The sequence below is a fragment of the Saccostrea echinata genome, unplaced genomic scaffold, assembly GCF_033153115.1.
Source record: "Saccostrea echinata isolate AGI-Se365-2 ecotype Australia unplaced genomic scaffold, CSIRO_AGI_Sech_v1 ptg000014l, whole genome shotgun sequence".
Lineage (NCBI taxonomy): Eukaryota > Metazoa > Mollusca > Bivalvia > Ostreida > Ostreidae > Saccostrea > Saccostrea echinata.
In genome coordinates this window covers 16,261,937-16,285,698 of record NW_026889763.1, presented here as the reverse complement: position 1 = coordinate 16,285,698, position 23,762 = coordinate 16,261,937, and the positions used below count along the sequence as shown (strand labels likewise).

General features: G+C 32.8%; 2 protein-coding genes across 3 annotated transcripts; both read left to right on the top strand.

Annotated features, from left to right (window-relative positions):
* On the top strand, positions 1-12,119 carry LOC133186838 (F-box only protein 9-like). Of its 2 annotated transcripts, XR_009721092.1 has the most exons (14): positions 1-130; positions 1,446-1,634; positions 1,826-1,883; positions 3,015-3,098; positions 3,257-3,287; positions 4,927-5,035; positions 5,253-5,354; positions 7,185-7,332; positions 8,148-8,261; positions 8,910-9,028; positions 9,270-9,377; positions 9,741-9,820; positions 10,593-11,598; positions 11,701-12,119. XR_009721092.1 is itself a non-coding variant. In XM_061322189.1 (13 exons), exons 1-13 carry the CDS (start codon positions 128-130, stop codon positions 10,702-10,704), a joined length of 1,257 nt encoding a protein of 418 aa, XP_061178173.1. In that variant the 5' UTR covers positions 1-127; the 3' UTR covers positions 10,705-12,119. The 2 variants fall into 2 exon arrangements, 1 of the variants encoding a protein (XP_061178173.1); XM_061322189.1 differs by having other exon boundaries at positions 10,593-12,119.
* Positions 12,120-13,497: 1,378 nt separating this feature from the next.
* LOC133186840 (uncharacterized) lies at positions 13,498-23,098 on the top strand. Its single transcript, XM_061322192.1, has 6 exons — positions 13,498-13,544; positions 17,875-17,921; positions 18,190-18,286; positions 18,581-18,682; positions 18,969-19,043; positions 19,256-23,098. Exons 1-6 carry the CDS (start codon positions 13,532-13,534, stop codon positions 19,408-19,410), a joined length of 489 nt encoding a protein of 162 aa, XP_061178176.1. The 5' UTR covers positions 13,498-13,531; the 3' UTR covers positions 19,411-23,098.
* Positions 23,099-23,762: the final 664 nt, after the last annotated feature.

The window sequence follows — 23,762 nt, the reverse complement described above, 5'->3', positions numbered from 1 at the left end:
AACACCTCGGACTTTATCGCTTGAAGGAAAAATGGCAGCTGTGAAACTTGCAAAATTGTTATCCTATTCTGCTGTGGTATATTCTTTCCGCGACCTATTTGTTTGAAGTGTTGTTGCTACTACAACAATGGTAAGATAACGTTTCATAAAAGGCAGTTGTCAAAACTTGTTTTTTGACATGACAGTTGTGAAAACTACACAAGAAGTTGCGTAATTTCACACTGTATAGTACAAATATGATGGTTTTGACTGTTGAATATTTTTCAGATGTTTGTCTTTTTCAACCACATTTATGATGTGTAGAAAATGTTTTAAATATTGAGCTGCTTTAACTCGTATCATGTGCGAAATTTCAGATGCGTAATTAGTGTCTACAAATTGTTTACATCTTGTTTGTCAATGATAGAGTTTTCATCCTGTTAACAAGGAAATCTTTACAGATTGTTGAAATTTACGGATAAGAGAGTTTGTAATGAAAAAGTGACCACCCAGAAAGTTTTACTCAGAATAATATGTTTGATTGAGCGACTGTCTGGGCAAGCAAACTTGTATATACATTGTAAACTTATAACTAAGATATGCCTCTTCTTACTGCTTGCTTGTTACACTAGGTGAGAGTTCATATGCACTTAGCCTAGACTATGACATCATAGTTGCATTCCCAAAAGAGAATCTAAAGAGTGCAAATTTTTAACTAAAAACAGCTTCATTTGTTTCTTTTAAGAGAAGACACAATTATCAATATTGATCATTTGCACTTTTTTTTTAAAGACTACCATAAATTTTGCTTGCCCATGTATTTTGTCTGCTGTTATACAGTAAAACTCGGTTATAGCAAAGTTCTAGGGACCTGTGAATATACTTCGCTATATCCGTAATTCGTTATACGCGTATAACGAATTCGCTAAAGTATACATAGCGAATTCGCAATACAGATTTTTTCCTTCAAGTATCACTATCAGATGTAAGTAGGGGATTATAAAACTGAATAAAATACAAAATTTACATTGAAGTACAAAAGTTTTTGATTGAATTGAGTTTCATATCCAAATACTTACAAAATAAATGTCAGTATAATATTTTAAAAATTTGTGAAAATTCGCCGTAAAAGATGCAAATTTAGTTATTTTTAGCTTCTAAGGGACACAAAATCAGTTCGCTATAACTGTAAAATCGCTATATCCGAGTTCAATATATCCGTAAAATTTTACAAGAAATTGTTAAGAATCTCGCTGGGGATGTCGAAAAACTGCTTTATCCGTAAATTCGCTATAGTCGTGTTCATACTACGGGTAAACGAGTTTTACTGTAGCAAGGAATAGCAGTAGCCAGGGAATGATTTGAACTTGATTGATCAGCGTGCATATTTCAGTTTAATTTTCCTTTGTTCATACATGTTACTCCATAGAGCTCACTGCACTCACTAAAATTTCATTCTTCTGAAGGATGATTCAAAGGAAGCTACCATACCTAGCTTATTGAGCAGTGACACCCAGGAGGGTTCCAACCCCCTTAATCTAGAGAGAGAACTAAGTGACTTCCGTAGTCAGTGGCAACAGGAAATAAAGAAGGGATCACCAAGGGGTAGACATCATGTCAATGATGAACAGACAGACAGTTATATCTTGGAACAGGTCAGTTGTATATCCTTGTTCTAACAGCAGGGTCAGTATTCTAAAGTCTTACATAATAACAATTGAGAAATGTGTGCCTAAAAAGATATTTGAGCCAAAAAGAGAATAAATGGTAGAAATTAAACTGAATTTTCAGAATATCATTATGAACTAGATTAATCTTTTACCTTGATTTTGTATTTTGTGTTCAGGCAAAGGTGTTGTTTATGAAAGGTTCACATCTGGAGCAGTCTGGACATTTATATGAAGGTGATTATCCTATTCAGTATTTATCTTCTGTTCATGCTAAAGATATAAACAACATAGAACAATGTGATATAGATGTGCTATAGATATAAACAACATAGAACAGTGTGATGTAGATATGCTATAGATGTAAACAACACAGAACAGTGTGATATAGATGTGCTATAGATATAAACAACATAGAATAGTGTGATGTAGATATGCTTTAGATATAAACAACACAGAACAGTGTGATATAGATGTGCTATAGATATAAACAACATAGAACAGTGTAGATGTGCTAGAGATGTAAACAACATAGAACAGTGTGATATAGATGTGCTATAGATATAAACAACATAGAACAGTGTGATATAGATGTGCTATAGATATAAACAACATAGAACAGTGTGATATAGATGTGCTAGAGATGTAAACAACATAGAACAGTGTGATATAGATGTCCTAGAGATGTAAACAACATAGAACAGTGTGATATAGATGTGCTAGAGATGTAAACAACATAGAACAGTGTGATATAAATGTGCTAGAGATGTAAACAACATAGAACAGTGTGATATAGATGTGCTATAGATGTAAACAACATAGAACAGTGTGATATAGATGTGCTAGAGATGTAAACAACATAGAACAGTGTGATATAGATGTGCTAGAGATATAAACAACATAGAACAGTGTAATGTAGATGTGCTAAAGATTGTAAACAACATAGAACAGTGTGATGTAAATGTGCTATAGATATAAACAACATAGACCAGTGTGATATAGATGTGCTATAGATATAAACAACATAGAATAATGTGATGTAGATATGCTATAAACAACATAGAATAGTGTGATGTAGATGTGCTATAGATTTAAACAACACAGAACAGTGTGATGTAGATATGCTATAGATATAAACAACACAGAACAGTGTGATGTAGATGTGCTAGAGATGTAAACAACATAGAACAGTTGTGCTCTGATTGCCTATAATTATTCTTAAAATTAAATCAAAAACATATTGAGCATATATTTTTGATGTATACTTATTCATTGTTGGAACCATAATCTGCTTTAGGTTTTAGAGTAAATTTGATGAATTTAGGAAACCAATACCAAGAATTGAGAGTATCTTTTTGGATTTTTCAGCTGTAGAGTTCTATAAGAGAGCCACCCAACTTGTCCCTGATATTGAATTTCAAATTGACTTCACATCATTCCACAGTCCTAGAGGTAATGCTTGTCCTCTTGGACCAAACCATACAGACTAAAGTCATACTCAGATAAATCTGAAAACCTAGTGAATGTATCGTCTCTTTGCAAATTAATGTTTGTACGTAAAGAGGTAGAGAATATGAACTTGTATTTATTACTGAATGTTGTTTTTACAGAGAGGCAAGAGAGTGAGAGCTCTGTTGGAAGGTTAGTTCCTCAATAGAACAGTTTGTATAAATTTTTAATGTAATTTTTATAAATACAAATATAAATTGTATTAACATTTTATTGAAAGTCAGATAAACTGATGTATAGTAACAATTTAATATACTGAAAGGAAAAAGGAACGCAGGGTAACATAATATGCGAAAAAATTTTGACTGTATAACCGAAAATTATGAAAATTGGTCAGAGGGATATCTTGGTTACTGTGCATTAAAATCAGTGTTCAGAACTACTCAACCGTGAAATGTATGACGTCACAAAAGGAAAGTGGTAAAAAGCTGAAAACACGTTCATATTGATGACGACATGTTTTTCAACACATCTCGTAGTACCATTTGCTGCACTTAAATAATACAAATTGTTTTTCGATATTTACAGTCGATTTGCATTTCTTGAAATCAAGGTACGGTTGACAGAAGTACCATGGGGTCTGGCTATTGCATTGCCTAAGTAAGGACAAAGGCAACGACAGGTTTCTGTGCAGTTTATTGTGAATTTTTCCACAATAGGACGTCTTACGCGTCCTCAGAGAGGGCGTAGAAAGGTTTCCAACCAACCGTGATGATGATGACATTGATGCGTAACAGCGCCACGTCAAGATCGGGCTATTCATCCTGCCACCTGTATAATCACCATCACATTACCCTAAAACTGCTATTAATACAGCAGGCTATCATAATCGTTACATTCATCCCAAAACCGAAGGAAATCGATAGCACGATTTTGGTTTGTGAGCTCATCAACTTTACATAAGTGTTCCTCTAACTCGGGCATGTGTGCGTCATTTGCCTATTTTTTTGGTCATGTTAAGCCCCACCCAATGCTGCCACGGTTTGTCAAGATTTTCTCGCAAACAATCACATCTATTAACTTGACTGGTCTCCATCAGGTCCATCTTTTTCACATCAAACGTCTGTGGGGCTAGGGGCTATGTGGACAAAAGGGTTTAAAATGTCCAAGCTGGTCTGAATCAACTAAGGGCTGCCTTCTCAGAAGGGTTGAATAATATCCCTATTAGAAGGATAAACACACTGATAAACTCCATGCATAGGAGAATCAAGGCTGTGACAGATGCGCGAGGGAGACGTGGGGGGTACTGTCATTTGAGTTTCAGTAACTCATGAATTAGTGGGGAAAATCAAATGAGATTTTGGTTACATTTTTATCAAAGATGATTTTTAAATGTTAGATAGGAAAACTATATATATATATATATATATATATATATATATATATATATATATATATATATATATATATATATATATATATATATATATATATATAGGAAGTATATAACCTTATTTCACCTAAAAAGTTTACCCTGCGTTTCTTTTTCCTTTCAGTATTTAATTTTATTGTAGATTTATTTTCATAGCAAAAATAGTTATGAATATGTTATAGGCAAAAATCTTCAAAAAGAAAAATTGAAAACAAAAGAATTATGATCATTGTAATTGGGCAAATTTACTCTCACAAATATTGATGTGTGGTGCACGAAATGGTGTTCATATATTGCTGTTTCATAAATATAGTATAACATTTATACTGCTTTTCTTATAACTGTTACATGTACTCTCAGGTTAGGTAAGATCAGAGTAGTATAGATTATAATTTTCAGTTTAGAGAATGAGGACTTTGAGGAGAACTTGGTGGGATACCTACAGAATCTACAGTTATCTGAGGAGGTCAACAATAGGAAGTCCTGTTACCCAGAGTTTGAACAGAGGGTAAGTCATATTAAAATAGGGTAAGTCATATAAACAGAAGGTAAGTCAAATAAGCAAGTTTCTCTGAACAGGATCTTCTTTAGTATTTCACATAAAATCAAATGGTTATTGGGATTTTAAATTTTGGTGCACTTGAGTAACCATTTGAATACCTTAGGGATCGTGTTTCAAAACAAATTATGGTTATGTTAAGTGTTAACCTCATTTTGTTTTTCAGACGACCCACATTTCTGTGTTACCAGTGGAACTTCTTAACTACATCCTACGCTGGGTTGTATCTGTTGACCTTGACATGAAGTCCCTGGAAAATTTCTCTGAGGTAAAGGTCATATTATAAACCACATCCACACCTTTATACAATATGTAGACAGGGTTCGACACTTACATTTTTAGGCTTTAGTCTGGCCGGACTAGTGCCTCAATACTTTTACTAGTCCGCACACGATTTTACGAGTCCGTCAAAAAAAAAAAAACCGTCAATGTTTAATAACGATTAATTTAAAATAAACATAACAATGTATTTTTTTTAAATGAACAAAGCATTTGTTAAAATCTCGCGATCAGGAAGTGCGATCGTATTCCCGATCTCGTTCTGTTTTCTTTAACGTTATACATATCATCCAAAACATCTTTATGTGTTATACTAAATCATGATCGCTAAAATATTTAGTCTCATAGTAATCAGTCCTAAAAGAAAGCGCCAAGTTGGCTCGGAATTACTTAACTATACCCGCCAAGAAGCTAGAAAGCTAAAAATACATGCGGGGTTTTCCAGTAAAAGTTGTGGAGAATCGAACATCGTTAACTTATTCAATTTGTTTTCCAGAAATTTTTATTGGTCCATTCGGACTAATTAGCCACAGATTTTATTAGTCTGAATGAAAATGTATTAGTCTGAGACTAACTGACTAACGTTAGTGTCGAACCCTGGTAGAAGAAAAAAATCTATATGTGGTTGAGGCTTACTTATTTATTTATTTGTAAATAGGTTATTTAATAGAAAATTAATTACATCAATTTCCAAAACTTTCCTGTAATCCCTATTGTTTTCATTCCTTTAAATTACATTGTGGAAAAGGATACAATAATGCAAAGCTTTTTCTACGATTTTAAATAGGTCAGGCTTATGTCATCATGACATTTATGTTAGTCAGCCACAAGTGGTACTCCAAACAATTGGAGAAAATGTCCGACAAGTGTACATTTTGTCTTTGAATACTGTAGATCAAAAAATTTTCATGAAATATAGTTGTTTGGTATTTATAAGTGAAACAAAATTTTCATGTATTTTGTTTATTGCTCTAAATAACCTTTAATAGTAGAATTATGCATGAGAATGAAATGTTCATAAGCAGAGGGTCTTGTGTAATCGTGCAAAAGTAAAGTTCTCATGAATAAAAAGCGATTTACAGTACTTCATCTCAAATTTCAGTGGTTCTTTTTGTTTGATCATATGCAAGAAGGATTCTACATAAAGAATGGAAACATTATTTTTGCCTGAGTTGATAGTTCTATGAAAGATCGCTAAATTCTTCAGTTTATCCAAAATATGAAAATAAAAATGACATGTATATGACAAAACTCCTTCTTCTTCATTCTGATAGACATTTTTCCTTCTTAAGGTATTCAATGTATAACGAGGGGATTTTGAACAATTTTGAATCATCTTAAACTACTTAAAAATGTATTGTTAGATAACAATGAAAGTGAAATGAACCAAATTCACATGACAGATAACGTGTAAGAAGCCAGTCATTTTGCACCTTAAAAGTTTTTGAAGAGTTATCTGCCCTTGATGAAAAGAAGAAAAAATTAATTTTTTCAAAATATCTATGGTGAATGATTCATTTTATTTTATCTTTTAATAAAGAGAGAATTTATGCATATATTCACCAAGAGATTTGTTTGAAATTCAAATTACTTTTTACAATATCTTAAAAACACATGCGCTGCCCATAGACTTCAATGTTAACTTCAAGGTTCAATTAATTGTACAATAATCAAAATTTGGTAAATTCCTTTGGTGGAGTATTTTTGTTTGATAACACCTTCAATATGCTACCATGATTTAAAAATCGGACGATTCATTTATTATGTACAAAAAATGGTCGTTGTACATTGAATACCTTAATGAACATGTACATTACAGGTGTGTCGGGGTTTTTACCTTGCTGCCAGAGATGAGGGAATTTGGCGGTCAGCTTGTCAGAGAGCTTATGGAGCCAGTACGGGAAAGTGTAAGAAGTATGGGGGCTGGCGTAACATGTTTATTCAGAGACCACATCTCTTCTATAATGGTCAGTGTCTAGAAAGTTTATGTTGTTTTTTCTTGTTCATTTTTATTCTCACTCGAGCAATAAGCTCCAAAAAGAAACAACAAATATAAAATTATTGCTTGAGAAGATCCATGCCAATAATTTGCTTTGGATGTTGAGACTCTTCTGCCCATACATATTCTTGATACGTGGCCAGGTTTAAGTTTTTGGAGCAGGTCCTGGTCGTCCATTTCCAAGTAACTATATGTCATAACTTGACCTAACTTGTTTCATTGATGATGCATCTAGAGATACATCCTAATTGCTTTGTTTTAGATACTGTGGGTGACATGTATTTTTGTTTGCTTAATGAAGGATTTAGAATGATGAAATTATATGTAACTAATGGATTTTACTTCAATTTCATTAAGTATGAGACTTTGTCTTATTTATAGATAACATTCAGATGAGCTATGTTCTCTTTGATTACTCATGTTTATCATTTTGTGACTTTTCTCTTAAAGTTTAAAGCAGTGAAAATACAGTCATATGAAAGTATCTGTGTTTTTTTTTTCCTTTTAATTCTGTAACTTATCTGTTTGTGGGTATTTATATCAGTAAATTGTCCTACATGTACGTCAGAGCTGGAGAGAAGAGTTTAGACATTTAATTCTGTAACATATTTGTTTGTAGGTGTTTATATCAGTAAACTTTCCTATGTCAGAGCTGGAGAGAAGAGTTTAGACATTTAATTCTGTAACATATTTGTTTGTAGGTGTTTATATCGGTAAACTGTCCTACGTCAGAGCTGGAGAGAAGAGTTTAGACATTTAATTCTGTAACATACTTGTTTGTAGGTGTTTATATCAGTAAACTGTCCTACGTTAGAGCTGGAGAGAAGAGTTTAGATTGCTACTACCGACCTTTTCACCTTGTGGAGTACTACAGATATGTCCGACTGTTTCCAGATGGTAAGTCTTACTTATTATATCATTGGTCAAAGTTTCTTTTGATGAATTTAATAAAGAGATAGGGAAACAGGCAAAGACTAAAGTGCCCCCTCCTTGTCATTGTTTGGATATACAGTATCAGTGTGGTGGGTCTGTGAAAGCTAGAGATATACAGTTGAACTTCTGAATCTCAGATATCTCGAATACCATGGATATATTAAAGTGATTTGGAGGTCCCAACCACTTATTCTTTAAGAATTTTACGTTCAATATCTCGAATCCTTAGATATCTCGAAGTTTTTTCTTGGTCCCATCAAGTCTGAGTTAACAAGGTTTGACTGTAACTGTAATTAGGTGTAATTATGCTATATTATTTAGGTGTAATTATTTGAATTATATCATACCTCATAAGTGTAATAATGTCATATTTACACATGTAGATGTGTATTTTCAAATCTAATGATATCATTATTTAAGTTGAAGTAACATCACTGTTTACAGGTTTAGCAATGTCAGTTTTTTAAAGATGAACTTTTTAACATCATGTAATGATGTAACTGTTATCTGAAATGTTTCTTGTTATAATGGAGTTTTTTTGTAACACAGGTGTAATTATGACACTGACAAGTCCAGATGTTTCTTGTTATAATGGAGTTTTCTATAACACAGGTGTAATTATGATACTGACAAGCCCAGATGATCCACATAATGTAATTCCCAAACTGAAGATGAAGTCTTCCAAGGACCCGGGGATGTTGAAGGGCGTGTATAAACTGAGTGGAGATAGGGTAAGCAGTGTAATAACACACAAATAAGTGGGGGAGTCATGTACAATGAACAATTAAGGAAACAGCATAAAGTCTAGTCAGCTAAATGTCACTTAATGTCGAATCCAGTCAGAAGTTATTTAAGTACTTTATAAGCTGTCTTGGAATATTGTTCCTTGATTATGTTGAAAATCGATAAAATTTTATGAAAAAATGTTTTATAAAGTATTCACATCTTGATAAGTTTAGCTTTAATTTGCAGATGTCTGGAGTGTTGAAGAGAGTGAGGATAAAAGATCAGTCCATTCCGTATTACAAGAAAAACCAGCGCCAGCGGAACCAGAACGACATGGAAATGACATTTCATGTGGTCAGTTTATCTTACAGACACAACAGGAACACATTGCACAAAAAATAATCTGTCATTACCTGTGTATTTATTTTGGCATACAGTATTACATGTTAAATATTGTGAGGAGTACTGTTTAAGCATACTAGGGTTACGTATTAAATATTTAATGAAGAATTAGCAGGACAACTTGATATTTGCTAATATACACAGAAGTCTTAATTGAATTTGATTTAAAACCATGAAAGTTATAACATGAATATCTAAATATATACATCACTTCAATGAATGTTGTTAACTGTAAATGATGCCACCTCAATATATTTGGACTCGTATCAAAGTGTAAGCTTGTGATCGGTTATGGTAGTTTTCTTTCACTAACAGGAGTTTGAACTGTGTAATGTGGGCAGAAAAAGCTTTGTCAAGCTCCAATGGATTGATTATTCTGTCACCACCAGATATCTGTGAGTTATTGAACATCTTGAGATTATTGTTAATTTTTGTAATTTCACTCTTCTTAACCAGAAGGACCTCTATACACTGTAATCTAAAGAGTTCTAATTCCGTGGAATTAAAAGTTACATTTATGTTCCTTAATATAAGATCTAAAATAAATGAATTTAAATCTACAGTGTATTATTACTCAATTTGTAATCTATTCAAGCATGCTTAACATTTTCTCAAAATTTTTCACTAAGTGTATAAAGCGTTCTTTGTAAAAGAAGTTTTATTTTATCTATCATCTGAAAAACTTTGTAGAATGACTCCTTCTCAAAATATTGTATGTTTTGTCACTATGACAATTTCTTAAAAGAAGATGGAAAGAAAAATTGAGGCAAAAAAAAAATTAAGTACATGTGTACCATTAGAGGGCAAAAAGTGAAAAAAAAAAATGCTGAAGATAAAAACTTTACAAAGGAAGCAGTGGTTTATCAAATTTAGAATAATATTCTTAGCACACTATCGTAGCATTCCTCCTGAAACACAATATTTGGGGGCAAAATTTGAATGCTTAATTTGAAGAAAAAAAATTGCATTAGAGTTATCTTTCTTTGCAGAGCATGACATCTCCTGAAACACATCTTTTATTACTCTCATACTTTATAGTGATGTATTCTGACCACTTAATTTTTTATTTGAAAAGCATACAATGCATTTATATGTAATATTGATAAAAAAAAAATTCATTTGAATTGTAAACTTTGATTTTCATTATTTGTTTGTTGGCTTCTTCAGGATGACTGGTCAAGAGAGCACATCCAGTCTGTTGGATGGAAAGGGTTATCCTCCCTTGATCTTCTCCCGTGTTAGGAGCTATACATCTACATCAGAAACCCCTCTACCGTAGTCCCTCTTACCAAAAAGTACATCCCCAATACAACGACACCCACATTATGTAACTGTTGGAAATCTGTCGTTATTAATGCAAGAATAAGCAAACTTACCATTATTTTGTTGAGTTGCTATGAATTTTGTTTCGATGCTCCATAAGGTTTTATATTTTGATTTGTTTTAATTGTTCTAACAGTATTTATACTGCACCACATATTTTGAAGTTTGTGATTTATGGAAGTGTTTTTTCCTTAGTTGAACTTTTAATCATTCCCTTAATCAAATGAGATACATGTATTAATTTTTGGGTAATGATGTATTTATTATTGATTTTGAGGATTGAAGGATTGATTTATACCACTTCTGAAATGCCATTTATTTTATGTGGGTTTTTTTTTTAATGCTATAAAACAGCTGATACATGTATTGTACTCTAGAGTATTTAGATTTAAGGTTTTTGTGCAATGTTTCATTGTCTTTGTGCCATGATTAAAATTATTTCTAGATTTGGTGATTTTAAGATTGAAAATGTCTCTGTGTCTTTTCTTGATATGACTGGTTCTGACAATGTGTACAATGTGACTGATTGTTTTCTCTAATTTGTATAAGTTATAAACCTTTATGGATATCACTGTCAGCCTTCCCTAGGCTCATTAGAGACATTTAAATTGTGTTAATTGTGAATTTGTTGTGATTAAACAGACCTACACACATAAACTCACACATATTAAAGCTGTGATTAGATACTGAGTTATAAAACACTGATTTTTTTAAGGTGGTGTTTGATTGTTTTACTCTTTAACCTTGTAGTCAAAGGTGCACCTGTACAGATATCTAGGATTTTAGTTTTTGTTTTTCCTTTTAGAGAAGCAGTAAGTATGAACAGCTATAGATAGCTATACAACAGTAGGTATGTATAGCTATAGATAGCTATACAACAGTAGGTAAGAACAGCTATAGATAGCTATACAACAGTAGGTATGAATAGCTATAGATAGCTATACAACAGTAGATTAGCAAATAGGATCATGTGATGACTGAAGAAATGATTTGTAAATTATTGGCGATTTATTGACACATTTAAAAATACTCAGCGTGTGAAATGATAACTCTGGGATTATTGGAGAAAGTACAATTTATTTTGACAAAAAAGAAACATATCAACAGTTTAACTTTCTGTCTTTTTTCAAAAGATTGTGAATTTTTTTTTAACCAAATTTTTTCCACTGTAGTATTTGTCAGTTATATTTGAATAAGAGACAATCCAAATTGAGGGATATATATATATATATATATATATATATATATATATATATATATATATATATATATATATATATATATATAAACATGTAAAATACACATGAAAAAATAGCTAACATACCACTGGATATATTATTTAATGTACCTTTTGAATGATTAAACCCTACTGAATACAAGCTGTTTTATTGTGTATTTCTCTGGTTATCTGATGTGTTCAACAGTTTGTTTATGGTGTCTGTCTTGTATGGAAACAAAACTGTTATTAAATGACTACAATGTCAAGAAGGTTTTGCTAAATACCATTTGATGGAGTGAATTTTGAGAAACTATTGCAGTTTCCTACACGAGAGAAGTATGGTACGAATATGGGCAAGGATCAGCTATTTGTTAATAATAACGGCCGTCACTTTTGAAATTGAAATTAAGAAGAATATATATTTTTTTGCAATTCAGAAAGTTGTATTTATACTTCTGTAATATAAAAGAGAAAGAATAAACAAATTAATCTTTTTATTTTAAGAAATAAAATTAATATTACCAAATTTGTGTAAACTTTTGCGCATGCTTATAAGAGATTTTCCAACCTATGTGTCAAAAATGCAATTTTTAAAAAATAACTTTAATAATACTTTTTTTAATAACTATATTCTGAAAGATAAATGTTTACTTTACAATTATAGATAAAAAATAATTACAATTGTTTATCATTAGCCCGAGAAAAATAGCCTTGAAATTGCATAACGGACGTTATGAGTGTCGGTCAACATGATGGGTTGACTTTAAACATTGAAATATATGTAACTGTAAAGAAAATATACGAATATTTTAAGTTAGGTTTAACTTAAAAGTATACTCAACAGGTGCTTTCCCATAAAGTCTGTGTAAAGGATTCAAATATTAAATTATCGCAAATTTATCAAAGGTACACAAGTGTCGGTCAAATTCGTAACGTCCGTAATCTAGGGCGTAAAATGGCTTGCAAATACGGAATATAGAATCAGTTCGATTTTTTCTATTAGTTTTAATACGTCACCAAAAGCGGCATTTTAGCACCAGCCTAAGCACCATCTCCATAACGCATGCGCAAATTAAAGGCCTAAGTGGGTCGTGCGACATGCGCACTTCCTTCTTTCTGTTTTGAAATACATTCAAACGAACAGGTATTTTTTGTTAATTTGTTATATTAATGATAAAGCGGCTATTGTCGAGATAAAGTAACGAAAATGTTTGAGAATATAATAAGATACAAAACTTCTGTACTTTTCTTTGGAATTTGAAGGGAAAAAATAGGCGTTAGCCTTTTTGTTACCGTTTCTATATAAGACCTACAATTTTGGGTAGCCGGGACCGGCCACTAGCACACCCCATAATTTACCAAAAATATAAAATTAGTCGTAAACTAGGAATAACTGGGGTTTTGACGAAATATTTAGACTTTGCATAAGCATTTTGCATGTATCACACTGAATTGTATGGGCCTGATATGTCTGTATACATAATAGGGGGATGTGTAATGTACACTACTCAAGAAATGTCTGTATTGTAGATCGGAATCAGTTTGTCGTGGTATTAGGAAAAGAATGGCCAATGCAAGTAAGTTTATATTTTTTATCTATTCAACCTATATACTAGGACCATAGTGGCATACAAACCTAAAATTTTCATTAGGCCTAGCAGTAGCACTATACAAGCCTTTTTCTTGCAATCACTGCTTATATTGTCCAAATAAAGGTAACCTTATAAACCAATTCTATATTTGTCAATGCAAAAGCACACATATCAATGCCAGTGCATTCCCACATCTAGGCTTAAAAGCATAAGGACATATAAGGAAGTAATATTATTTATGCCATGGTATCATAGATTCTACTATACAAGTGATCCAAACACTCATATATATACTTATTACACTAGCGCCACACATATACAGCATTTATAACACTAGTACCACACATTTACAGCCTTTATTACACTAGTACCATGCATATACCGCCTTTATAACACTAGCACCACAAATATACAGACTATTACACTAGCACCACACATATACAGACTTTATTACACTAGCACCACACATATCTAACCTCCAAACCACTAGCACCATACATATACAACCTTCATAACAACTAGCACCACACATATACAGCCTTTATAACACTAGCACCACAAATATATAGGTTTTATTACACTAACACCACACATATCTAACCTCTATAACACTAGCACCAAACATCTTTAACCTCTATAACACTAGCACCACACATATACAACCTTTGTTCACTAGCACCACACATATATAACCTCTACAACACTAGCACCACACAGATATATGCAACCTTTGTTACACTAGCACCACACATATACAGTCTTTATAACACTAGCACCACACATATATTGCCTCTATAAAACTAGCATCATACATATCTAACCTCTATAACACTAGCACCACCTATGTCTCCCCTCTATAACACTAGCACCACACATATCTAACCTCTATAACACTAGCACCATACATATACAGCCTCTATAACACTAGCACCACACATATTTCTCCTATATAACACTAGCACCACACATATCTAAACTCTATGACACTAGTGCCACACATATATACAGCCTTTATTTAATTAGCACCATGCATATCTAAGCTCTATAACACTAGCACCACATATATACAGCCTTTTTAACACTAGCACCACACATATACACTATAACACTAGTACCACACATACAAAACCTTTATAACACTAGCACGATACATATACAGCCTCCATAACACTAGCACCACACATATTCAGCCTTTATAACACTAGCACCACACATATCTAACCTCTGTAACACTAGCACCACACATATCTAACCTCTATAACACTAGCACCACACATATACAGCCTGTATAACACTAGCACCACTCATATACAGCCTTTATAACACTAGCACCCAGGGTTCGACACTAACTTTTTTACCTTGGTTGACCGCAGGTCCACTTGTCAAATATTATTGGTGGACCTTCTCAAATTCTGGTGGACCTTCATAAATGTTTAAATTTGTTACACAAGGCTTGAAACTAACTGATGTACCCAATCCAGTCAAACTTATAAAGTATAAGTTTAACCAGTCAACTGAAACAAATCAATTAGTCAGGAGGTTTTGAGCAATATTCTTTAATATATTTTCTGATCATATTTTAAAAAAAAGAACACAATCTATAGCTTTAAACAATTTGTTATTTTACAATGGTAAAAACCAGCATTTATTTTGCTTCCAACGGTAGATGAATTTTAAAATCCCAATAATTAAGTTGTACATATAAACAAGTGAATTTTTCATGTATCTATGGCTAGAACAATTTTTTACTATGATGCAAAACAACAAAAGTGTATGTATTTATTTTTTTATTATTATTATTTATTCAAATGAACTGCAATCATTTGATTCTTTTCTGTGATTTAATGTATAGCAGAAAAAAAAGAAACTGCAGAAAACGTGTTCATAAAATATAAATCATGCCTGTTTGAAGATCTAAAAAAATAAACAATGCATAAATGCAGCTGTCAATCAATTCTAATTATCTCCAAACCTGGCCATCAGTGTGCGTTCAGGCGTGAAGTGATTTCCTGTTACCCAGTGTACATTTTCACACCTTTCTGTGCATTAAATAAACAAAGGCCAGACGGACTGGCACGAATTTTACATGCTTCTTTTTCAAAGTCCGTGTTGAATGTTCTTGCGTCTCAATGTTATTGTTATTGTAGTCATCAATATTACATGTAAGATATATATTCAGCTAAATATTTAGCTAAAACAAATTTTACCGCTTATTTATTGTAAAATACAAGTATGGATGAATTAATCGTTTGATTTACAGATGTCGATTTATAGAAGGAAAAAACCCCGGAATTTTACTGTGTATTTTTCAATACGGTGTTTAAATTTTAAGTGGACCGATGGTCCACCTAGTCCAGAACATTTGGTGGACCTTCCAATTTTTTGGTGGACTCGGGCCGCCGGTCCACCGTTAGTGTCGAACCCTGGCACCACACACATACAGCTTTTATAACACTAGCACCACACATATAGAGGCTTTATTACACTAGCACCACACTTATCTAACTTCTGTAACACTAGCACCACACATATACAGCCTTTATTACACTAGCACCACACATATACAGCCTTTATAACACTAGCACCACACACATACAGCCTTTATAACACTAGCACCACACATATACAGCCTGTATAACACAAGCACCATACATATACAGCCTTTATAACACTAGCACCACACATATACAGCCTTTATAACACTAGCACCACACATATACAGCCTTTATAACACTAGCACCACACATATACAGGCTTTATTTCACTAGCACCACACTTATCTAACTTCTGTAACACTAGCACCATACATATACAGCCTGTATAACACTAGCACCACACAAATACAGCCTTTATTACACTAGCACCACACATATACAGCCTTAATTACATAAGCACCACACATATACAGCCTTTATAACACTAGCACCACACATATACAGGCTTTATTACACTAGCACCACACATATACAGTCTTTATTACACTAGCACCACACATATACAGGCTTTATTACACTAGCACCACACATATACAGCCTTTATAACACTAGCACCACACACATACAGCCTTTATAACACTAGCACCACACATATACAGGCTTTATTACACTAGCACCACACTTATCTAACCTCTGTAACACTAGCACCATACATATACAGCCTGTATAACACTAGCACCACACATATACAGCATTTATAAAACTAGCACCACACAAATACAGCCTTTATTACACTAGCACCACACATATACAGCCTTTATTACACTAGCACCACTCATATACAGCCTTTATAACACTAGCACCACACATAAACAGCCTTTATAACACTAGCACTACACATATACAGCATTTATAACACTAGCACCACACATATACAGGCTTTATTACACTAGCACCACACTTATCTAACCTCTGTAACACTAGCACCATACATATACAGCCTGTATAACACTAGCACCACACATATACAGCATTTATAACACTAGCACCACACAAATACAGCCTTTATTACACTAGCACCACACATATACAGCCTTTATAACACTAGCACCACTCATATACAGCCTTTATAACACTAGCACCACACATAAACAGCCTTTATAACACTAGCACCACACATAAACAGCCTTTATAACACTAGCACCACACATATACAGCATTTATAACACTAGCACCACACATATACAGGCTTTATTACACTAGCACCACACTTATCTAACCTCTGTAACACTAGCACCATACATATACAGCCTGTATAACACTAGCACCACACATATCTCACCTCTATGACACTAGCACCACACTTATCTAACCTCTGTAACACTAGCACCATACATATACAGCCTTTATAACACTAGCACCACACACCCTTTATAACACTAGCACCACACATATACAGGCTTTATTACACTAGCACCACACATATACAGGCTTTACAACACTAGCAAATATACACATATACAGGCTTTACAACACAGATATACAGCCTTTATAACACTAGTACCACACATATATAGTCTTTATAACACTAGCACCATCCATATACAAACTCAGTTTAACACTAGCACAATGCATATACAGCCTTTGTAACATTATGCTTTGCTTTACCATTATGCTTTGTATGTATTTTGATAAAGAGGAGACCTTTATTATTCCCCGCTGGAACAAAAATGTTCAAGTTTAAAGCTTTTTCAATTTATTTGTTTATGCTTAGATAATGTAATGATTCCTATATACATGATATAATCAACAACAATTATTTGTGCACCCTTACACAGGTTATTGAATTATATAAATATATCTATTTTTATTTTAATTAGGTTTAACCAAAGTAAATGAGCAGTACTGGGCTTCAGTTCAGGGCAAGGTAATGCCAGCATAGTTGTCATATACCATTCCTAACAAGTTTAAAAATTTTAATTGGCCTTTATCTTGTACATTATTTCATTATCTAACATAATTTACAAAGGAAATATAAATTATATAATCATAAAATTGTAGAATGTGAATTTTTTCATCACTGGGGGCATAGTGTTTTTTTATAAACTTACATCTAGAAATTTTTTATATCAAAATCACCATAAGTATCATAAAGATTAAAAAAAGAGTATCATAACTACTAACTACTGTTTTAGGTTAAAGATTGGATTCAAAAAACTGATGCCACTGTATTAGTATTATACATACCGCAGCCAACAAAGCGGAATCCCATCCCTACTTTAAAGTTTGAAGGTAGGTTTTCAAGAATTGTCATGGCATATTTCAAGATTTTTTCATGATAAAATATGACATAAGAGTCTGTAATGCTTTTATTCTTTGATACTGTCTAAATATTAGGTCTTTTAATTTATATTACCGTAGATAAAAAATGTATCCGGTAAATACCCATAAATAAGCATTTTTTGATGATTGACGAAATAAACTGCTTGAGTTTATTTTATTTATTTTTATACATTTTTTTGATGTACAGGTATTACATTTTACTGGAAATGCATGTACATTTGCTTAAACATGCTGACTTTATAGGGTCAAGAAAGCTGAAAGCTGTGGTTGAGTCAGAAGAAGTAAGGATTGCCATCAGCACTGCTTGCAGTGGTCCTCCCCCTCCTGTGAAATCAATTAAAGATGGTAAATATTACATGCACAAAATGATATTCTCCCATGAGGAATGGTATTCATTGAATAAGAATAGAAGAACAGTTTTTTAATGTTTAAAATAAAAACATAAAAATTCTGTGACAGGAATGAAAAAAAAATGGATAAGCTTTTTATCCAACTATTTTTGCATTTTTTATGGATGAAAATTATATCCAACCACAAACTGAGAGAGATTTTTTTTTTTTTGAATAGAGTTTTTATCAAATGCCACTTCAGTATGACAAAATTGTTAGTGATTTTATGTTCTTAAATTCAGAAATGGAGAACATCATTCAACCCTGGACCATGCAAGTAAAGAGGTGTATAATCTCTAACTTGGTTAGGCAGTACAGTAAGTAAAAAAAGATTCCTTTGTAGAGTTGTGTATATATATATGTGTAAGATATAAATAACTATAAACATTTTGTAAGAAATACTTTTGTATAACTAGAGGTAATGGACAATATTTTATATGAATGTTGTATGAATTTTATATTTATTTTATAATCTGTTTTTATATCAGTTTTAATTTTTTGTTTTATTAACTTTAAAACTTCTTTATAGTGGAATTGAAGTATGGTAGAAAGAGGGACATTTGGGGTTATCCTTCCCTTAAACCAGATGCTAGTGCATTAAGGCAACACCCATCAGCCACGCAAAACTCAATTTATAGGACCCGACACAGTGCTGCGACTTATCTTATTTCTATTTCATACTGACATCGTTTTGAATGAGTAATTAATTATTGACTGTATTATTATGACAGCAAAGTGTTTCGGCGGTTTGATATCGTACTGGTGTATTAAAAATCAAAATCACGGCCCCGCCTTCCTCAGGGATCCAACCGTAATTTCTATTGTGGCAAAATAGCTTTTGTAAGCAAATCACCAATACTTTTATGTTTAGCATATGCAATCATTGGTTTTGTTTGAAAGATTTCTTTGCATTTTTCATCTTTTAAAACTAATGACCAGTATTTTAATAATTTGGATTTCAGACCTTTGATTCTTGGGTCATACTTTGTAATTAGAACCATAGGTATTTCCTTTGTTTTCTTGGTTTTATGTAACGTTATGACTCTGTTTACAGCTAAGGATTCATTAATAATTGGGTCAATCTCAATTCTCTTGTATTCTCTGTTTAAAAGGTGTGATCTGAACTCAAGAAGTTCGTTGTGCAATATTTCCTTGTCACTTGTATTGCGTACATGTCTTATACATTCCCCCTTAATAAAGCCTTTAAAAACTGCTTTAGGGTGAGCGCTGTGGCGGTGCAAATATTGGAATGTATTTGTTGGTTTAATATATGACTTAACGTCAAGAATATGAAATTCCTTGAAACGGTTTCCTTTGTATACATATGTGTCCAGAAATGGTAGTGATGCTTCCGATATTTCATAGGTAAATTTCAATAAAGGATGACATTCATTTGCTATTTCGAAAAAGCGAATAATTTCGTTTTTCGGGCCCTCATAAATCATAAATCCGTCATCACGGAATCGCCCATGGAAGCAAATTTTGTGTTTGTATTCATAGTTGTTTACTAGCATTTCAGTTATTTGATATACTCTTAGGTCCGATATTTCTGGACTACTTGGGCTTCCCATTGGACACCCGATTGTTTGTTTGTAATATTTGCCATTGAATTCAAATAACGTGGTTTCGAGAATGCACTTTAGTAAAAACATCAAGTCAGCTGTGTCAGGACAAGGAATGTCTGAATGCAAGCTGCAGTTGAAATTCGATAATGCTTCTTCTACCGCCACTAAGAGTTCATTGAAGGTCATATTCGTATACATTGATGTTATATCGTAAGTGATGAGTAAACAGTTCCTTGGCGGCTTGATACTTTCAATTTTGTTGATGAAATCTTTAGTATCTTTGATATAAGTTTTCTGAGATTGAACGATTGGTAGTAGGAAATAATCGACGTAATGACTTATTCTCTCCGTTGGCGACCCTATTTGTGATATGATGGGTCTACATTTTGGCAATGTATTGTCATTTGCCCCCATTTTATTTATTTTAGGCAATAAATAAAGTCGTCCTGGTCGTAGATTTTGTTCGTTTGTTTTTGTAAGGTAGGAAAATGTTTGTTTATCTATTTTTCTTTTTTGGAACATTTCGTCTATCTTGTCCTGTATAGTTTTATAGATTAAGGACAAATTAGGTTTTTCAATTTCAGTATAATACTGTGTTGTTAATTGACGCAGACCTTCTTCAATGTATTGTTTTTTGTCCATTATCACTACAGTGTTACTTTTGTCTGCTTTTTTGATAACGATGTCTTTATTGTTCAGTAGGTCATAAAGTGCCCTCCGTTCGGAAGGTGATAAATTAGAAACATTTGATTTGATATGAATAGATGACAATTCTAATTGTGTTAGAGCAATATAGTTTTCCAGTGCTTGGCATGTATAGCTAGGTATAAAGCCTGTATTTTCTCGAAAAGGATGTAAACGTGCATTTTCATCTGTGCTAAAATGATATTTGCATTTCAGTTTTCTTGCAAATTCTAGAAAATCTTTCATGACTTTGTTTTTGACGTTTTTTGTTTTTGGAGTTGGAATATATTTTAATCCCTTTGATAATAGCAATGTTTCACTTTCTGTAAGTGAATGATTGGAGATGTTCAGTACATAGCTTTGAGCTTTTCTCACTTTGGCCGAAAATTGGCGCTTTTTACGAGAGGAAGAATTTCCTGCTCTTTTTTTGTCTTTTTGCTATATTGGCGAGCTTATTAAAGCGTCGAGCCATTTTGCGTACAACAGAATAAATGACTAGGTGATTCATATGCGGCTTATAAACTAAAATACTACTTGGTTACACCCAAAAGGCATTTCATTGGTTAAAGAGATTTCTTACCAGTGTGTAACGGAAGACGGATAACTCCAGTTTGTGTAGCATAATTCAACGATTTAATTGCATAAAAATACACCAAAAATATGATTTTGGTACACTGCTGGTTCAAATAACATTTCATAATCAAACAGTAGTTAGTAAGGTTTATAGTAACGACCTCTTCCCCTTGGAAAATTTCTTGTAACACCTCGACCACATCTGTTCACGTTGCGAATGTTTCTTGAAGAGGATTCTTTGATGAATTTCGTGAAATTTTCGATTTCAAGAAAACATTTACTTTTCTCTTCGTTAATGAACTGGTCGATTTCTTTTTTGGTTTCTGCCGCACTGCCCAGACTTTCAAATGCATATTTTCTGCAAGATTTCATTGAAGTTTCCTTGTCTTGCACTTCGGTATTAAGATATACCATTAACTGTGCAAGTAGATCACTAGTCATTGGTTTTGTTAGATTTCTCCACTGAGTTTGAAATTTTTCTTTGTCCATTGCATTGGTGAGTTTAAGAGTGCATTTTAAACTGATTGAGAGCCATGGCGGACTGCTACCCGACTGTAGATAGAGATTAAAGCTTTCTTTTATCTTTGCTAATTCGTTTCTTTCCGTCATTAGAGTCTTGATTTCAACTTTGCAGGACTTAGCCACGTTTTGCTGGTCATTACTTCTGTTCAGGTCATTAGGGTCGGTGGATTTAAGAGAAAAATCCATTTCATCATCTTGTTTTAGTCCTTCTTGATTAAGGCAAAACTCCATATCATCATCTTTGACTCTAGTGTTATGAATATTATTCTCGGCCATAGCACTCTGATAACTTTTCTTCTTGAGTGAGAGTTTGCTATTAGTTCTTGGCATTTTGTAAAACTATTTTCTTTAAGATTCAACATAACTTGTCGTAATATAGGATGACAATTTCCGGTTAGGTGATTATCACCTATTCAAATTAAATAGGTGATATCACCAATTCAAATAGGTAATATCACCTATTCGAATAGGTGATATCACTTAATTATTTTAAATAGGTGATATTACTTATTCGAATAGGTGATATCACCTATTCAAATTATTTATGAAATAACAAAAGCTCCCAAGACTATAGTCTTTAATTCTCATTTACTTTCACTTTTGTTTTATAACTTAGTGTTGTTGGAGACAATGGATAACAGCTTTGCATTTAGTATTTAGCACCCCAGTAAAACTTGTAGTTTGTTTTGCTCACAAATTATATTCATTACACTTATCTATCATGTATACTATAGGAAAAATCATGAAAAACACATAACAACTGTTCCATACAGAAAATACCCCACTTTACATTATAAAGAGAGAAAGGTATGTCACTCTGTTGTACCCCAGCTTGGTATAATTTATAAAATTTATTTAACTTTACAGGGGTCGATAACATAAGGTATTTAAAATGTCTCAAACTCAAATACAGGGGAAAACTGAGCAGCCCAAATTAGCTAGGTTCCAATGGAAATCTAGATAGTCTTGAGGAAGGGAGCATTCATATTTTATTGTTGTAAGATATGCATATAGGTGATATCACCTATTCGAATTGGTGATATCACCTATTCAAATCGAATAGGTGATATCACCTATTTGAATAGATATAGGTGATATCACCTATTCAGCACGAATAGGTGATATCACCTATTCGAATAGGTGATATCACCTATTCATTTCCAATAGGTGATATCACCTATTTGAATAAGTGATATTACCTATCTGAATAAGTGATATCACCTATTCAATTTGAATGAGTGATATCACTTGTTCAAATAGGTGATATCACCTATTCGTATAGCTGATATCACTTAATGGCAATAAATACCAAAACGGCGCCTCATACAGTCCCCATGCTGGAGCAACTTGGTCGAAAATTTATTATATTTCATTTATAATACACTAAATGCTAAATATCTTACCTTAGTTACAAATCAGTTTTTTTCTGCTTGTGGTATGCAACTTCCTGGTGAAACCAACATCATGAACAGGGCATTAACATGCAAACTGAGATACATGGGTAGATCATCAATCCCTTCCCTTTTTCATAAAAATATAAATCTTAATTATATATGTCAGTAGTGAATTGTAAACATAAATATGGGTTGGTAGAAAACTGTAAGCAAACAATATATCATTTTAGGTCTGATTGTGAAATGAGACGCTAGAAAAAAGGTGCTTGAAGAATTATGCTTCATGCTGGAGAATATT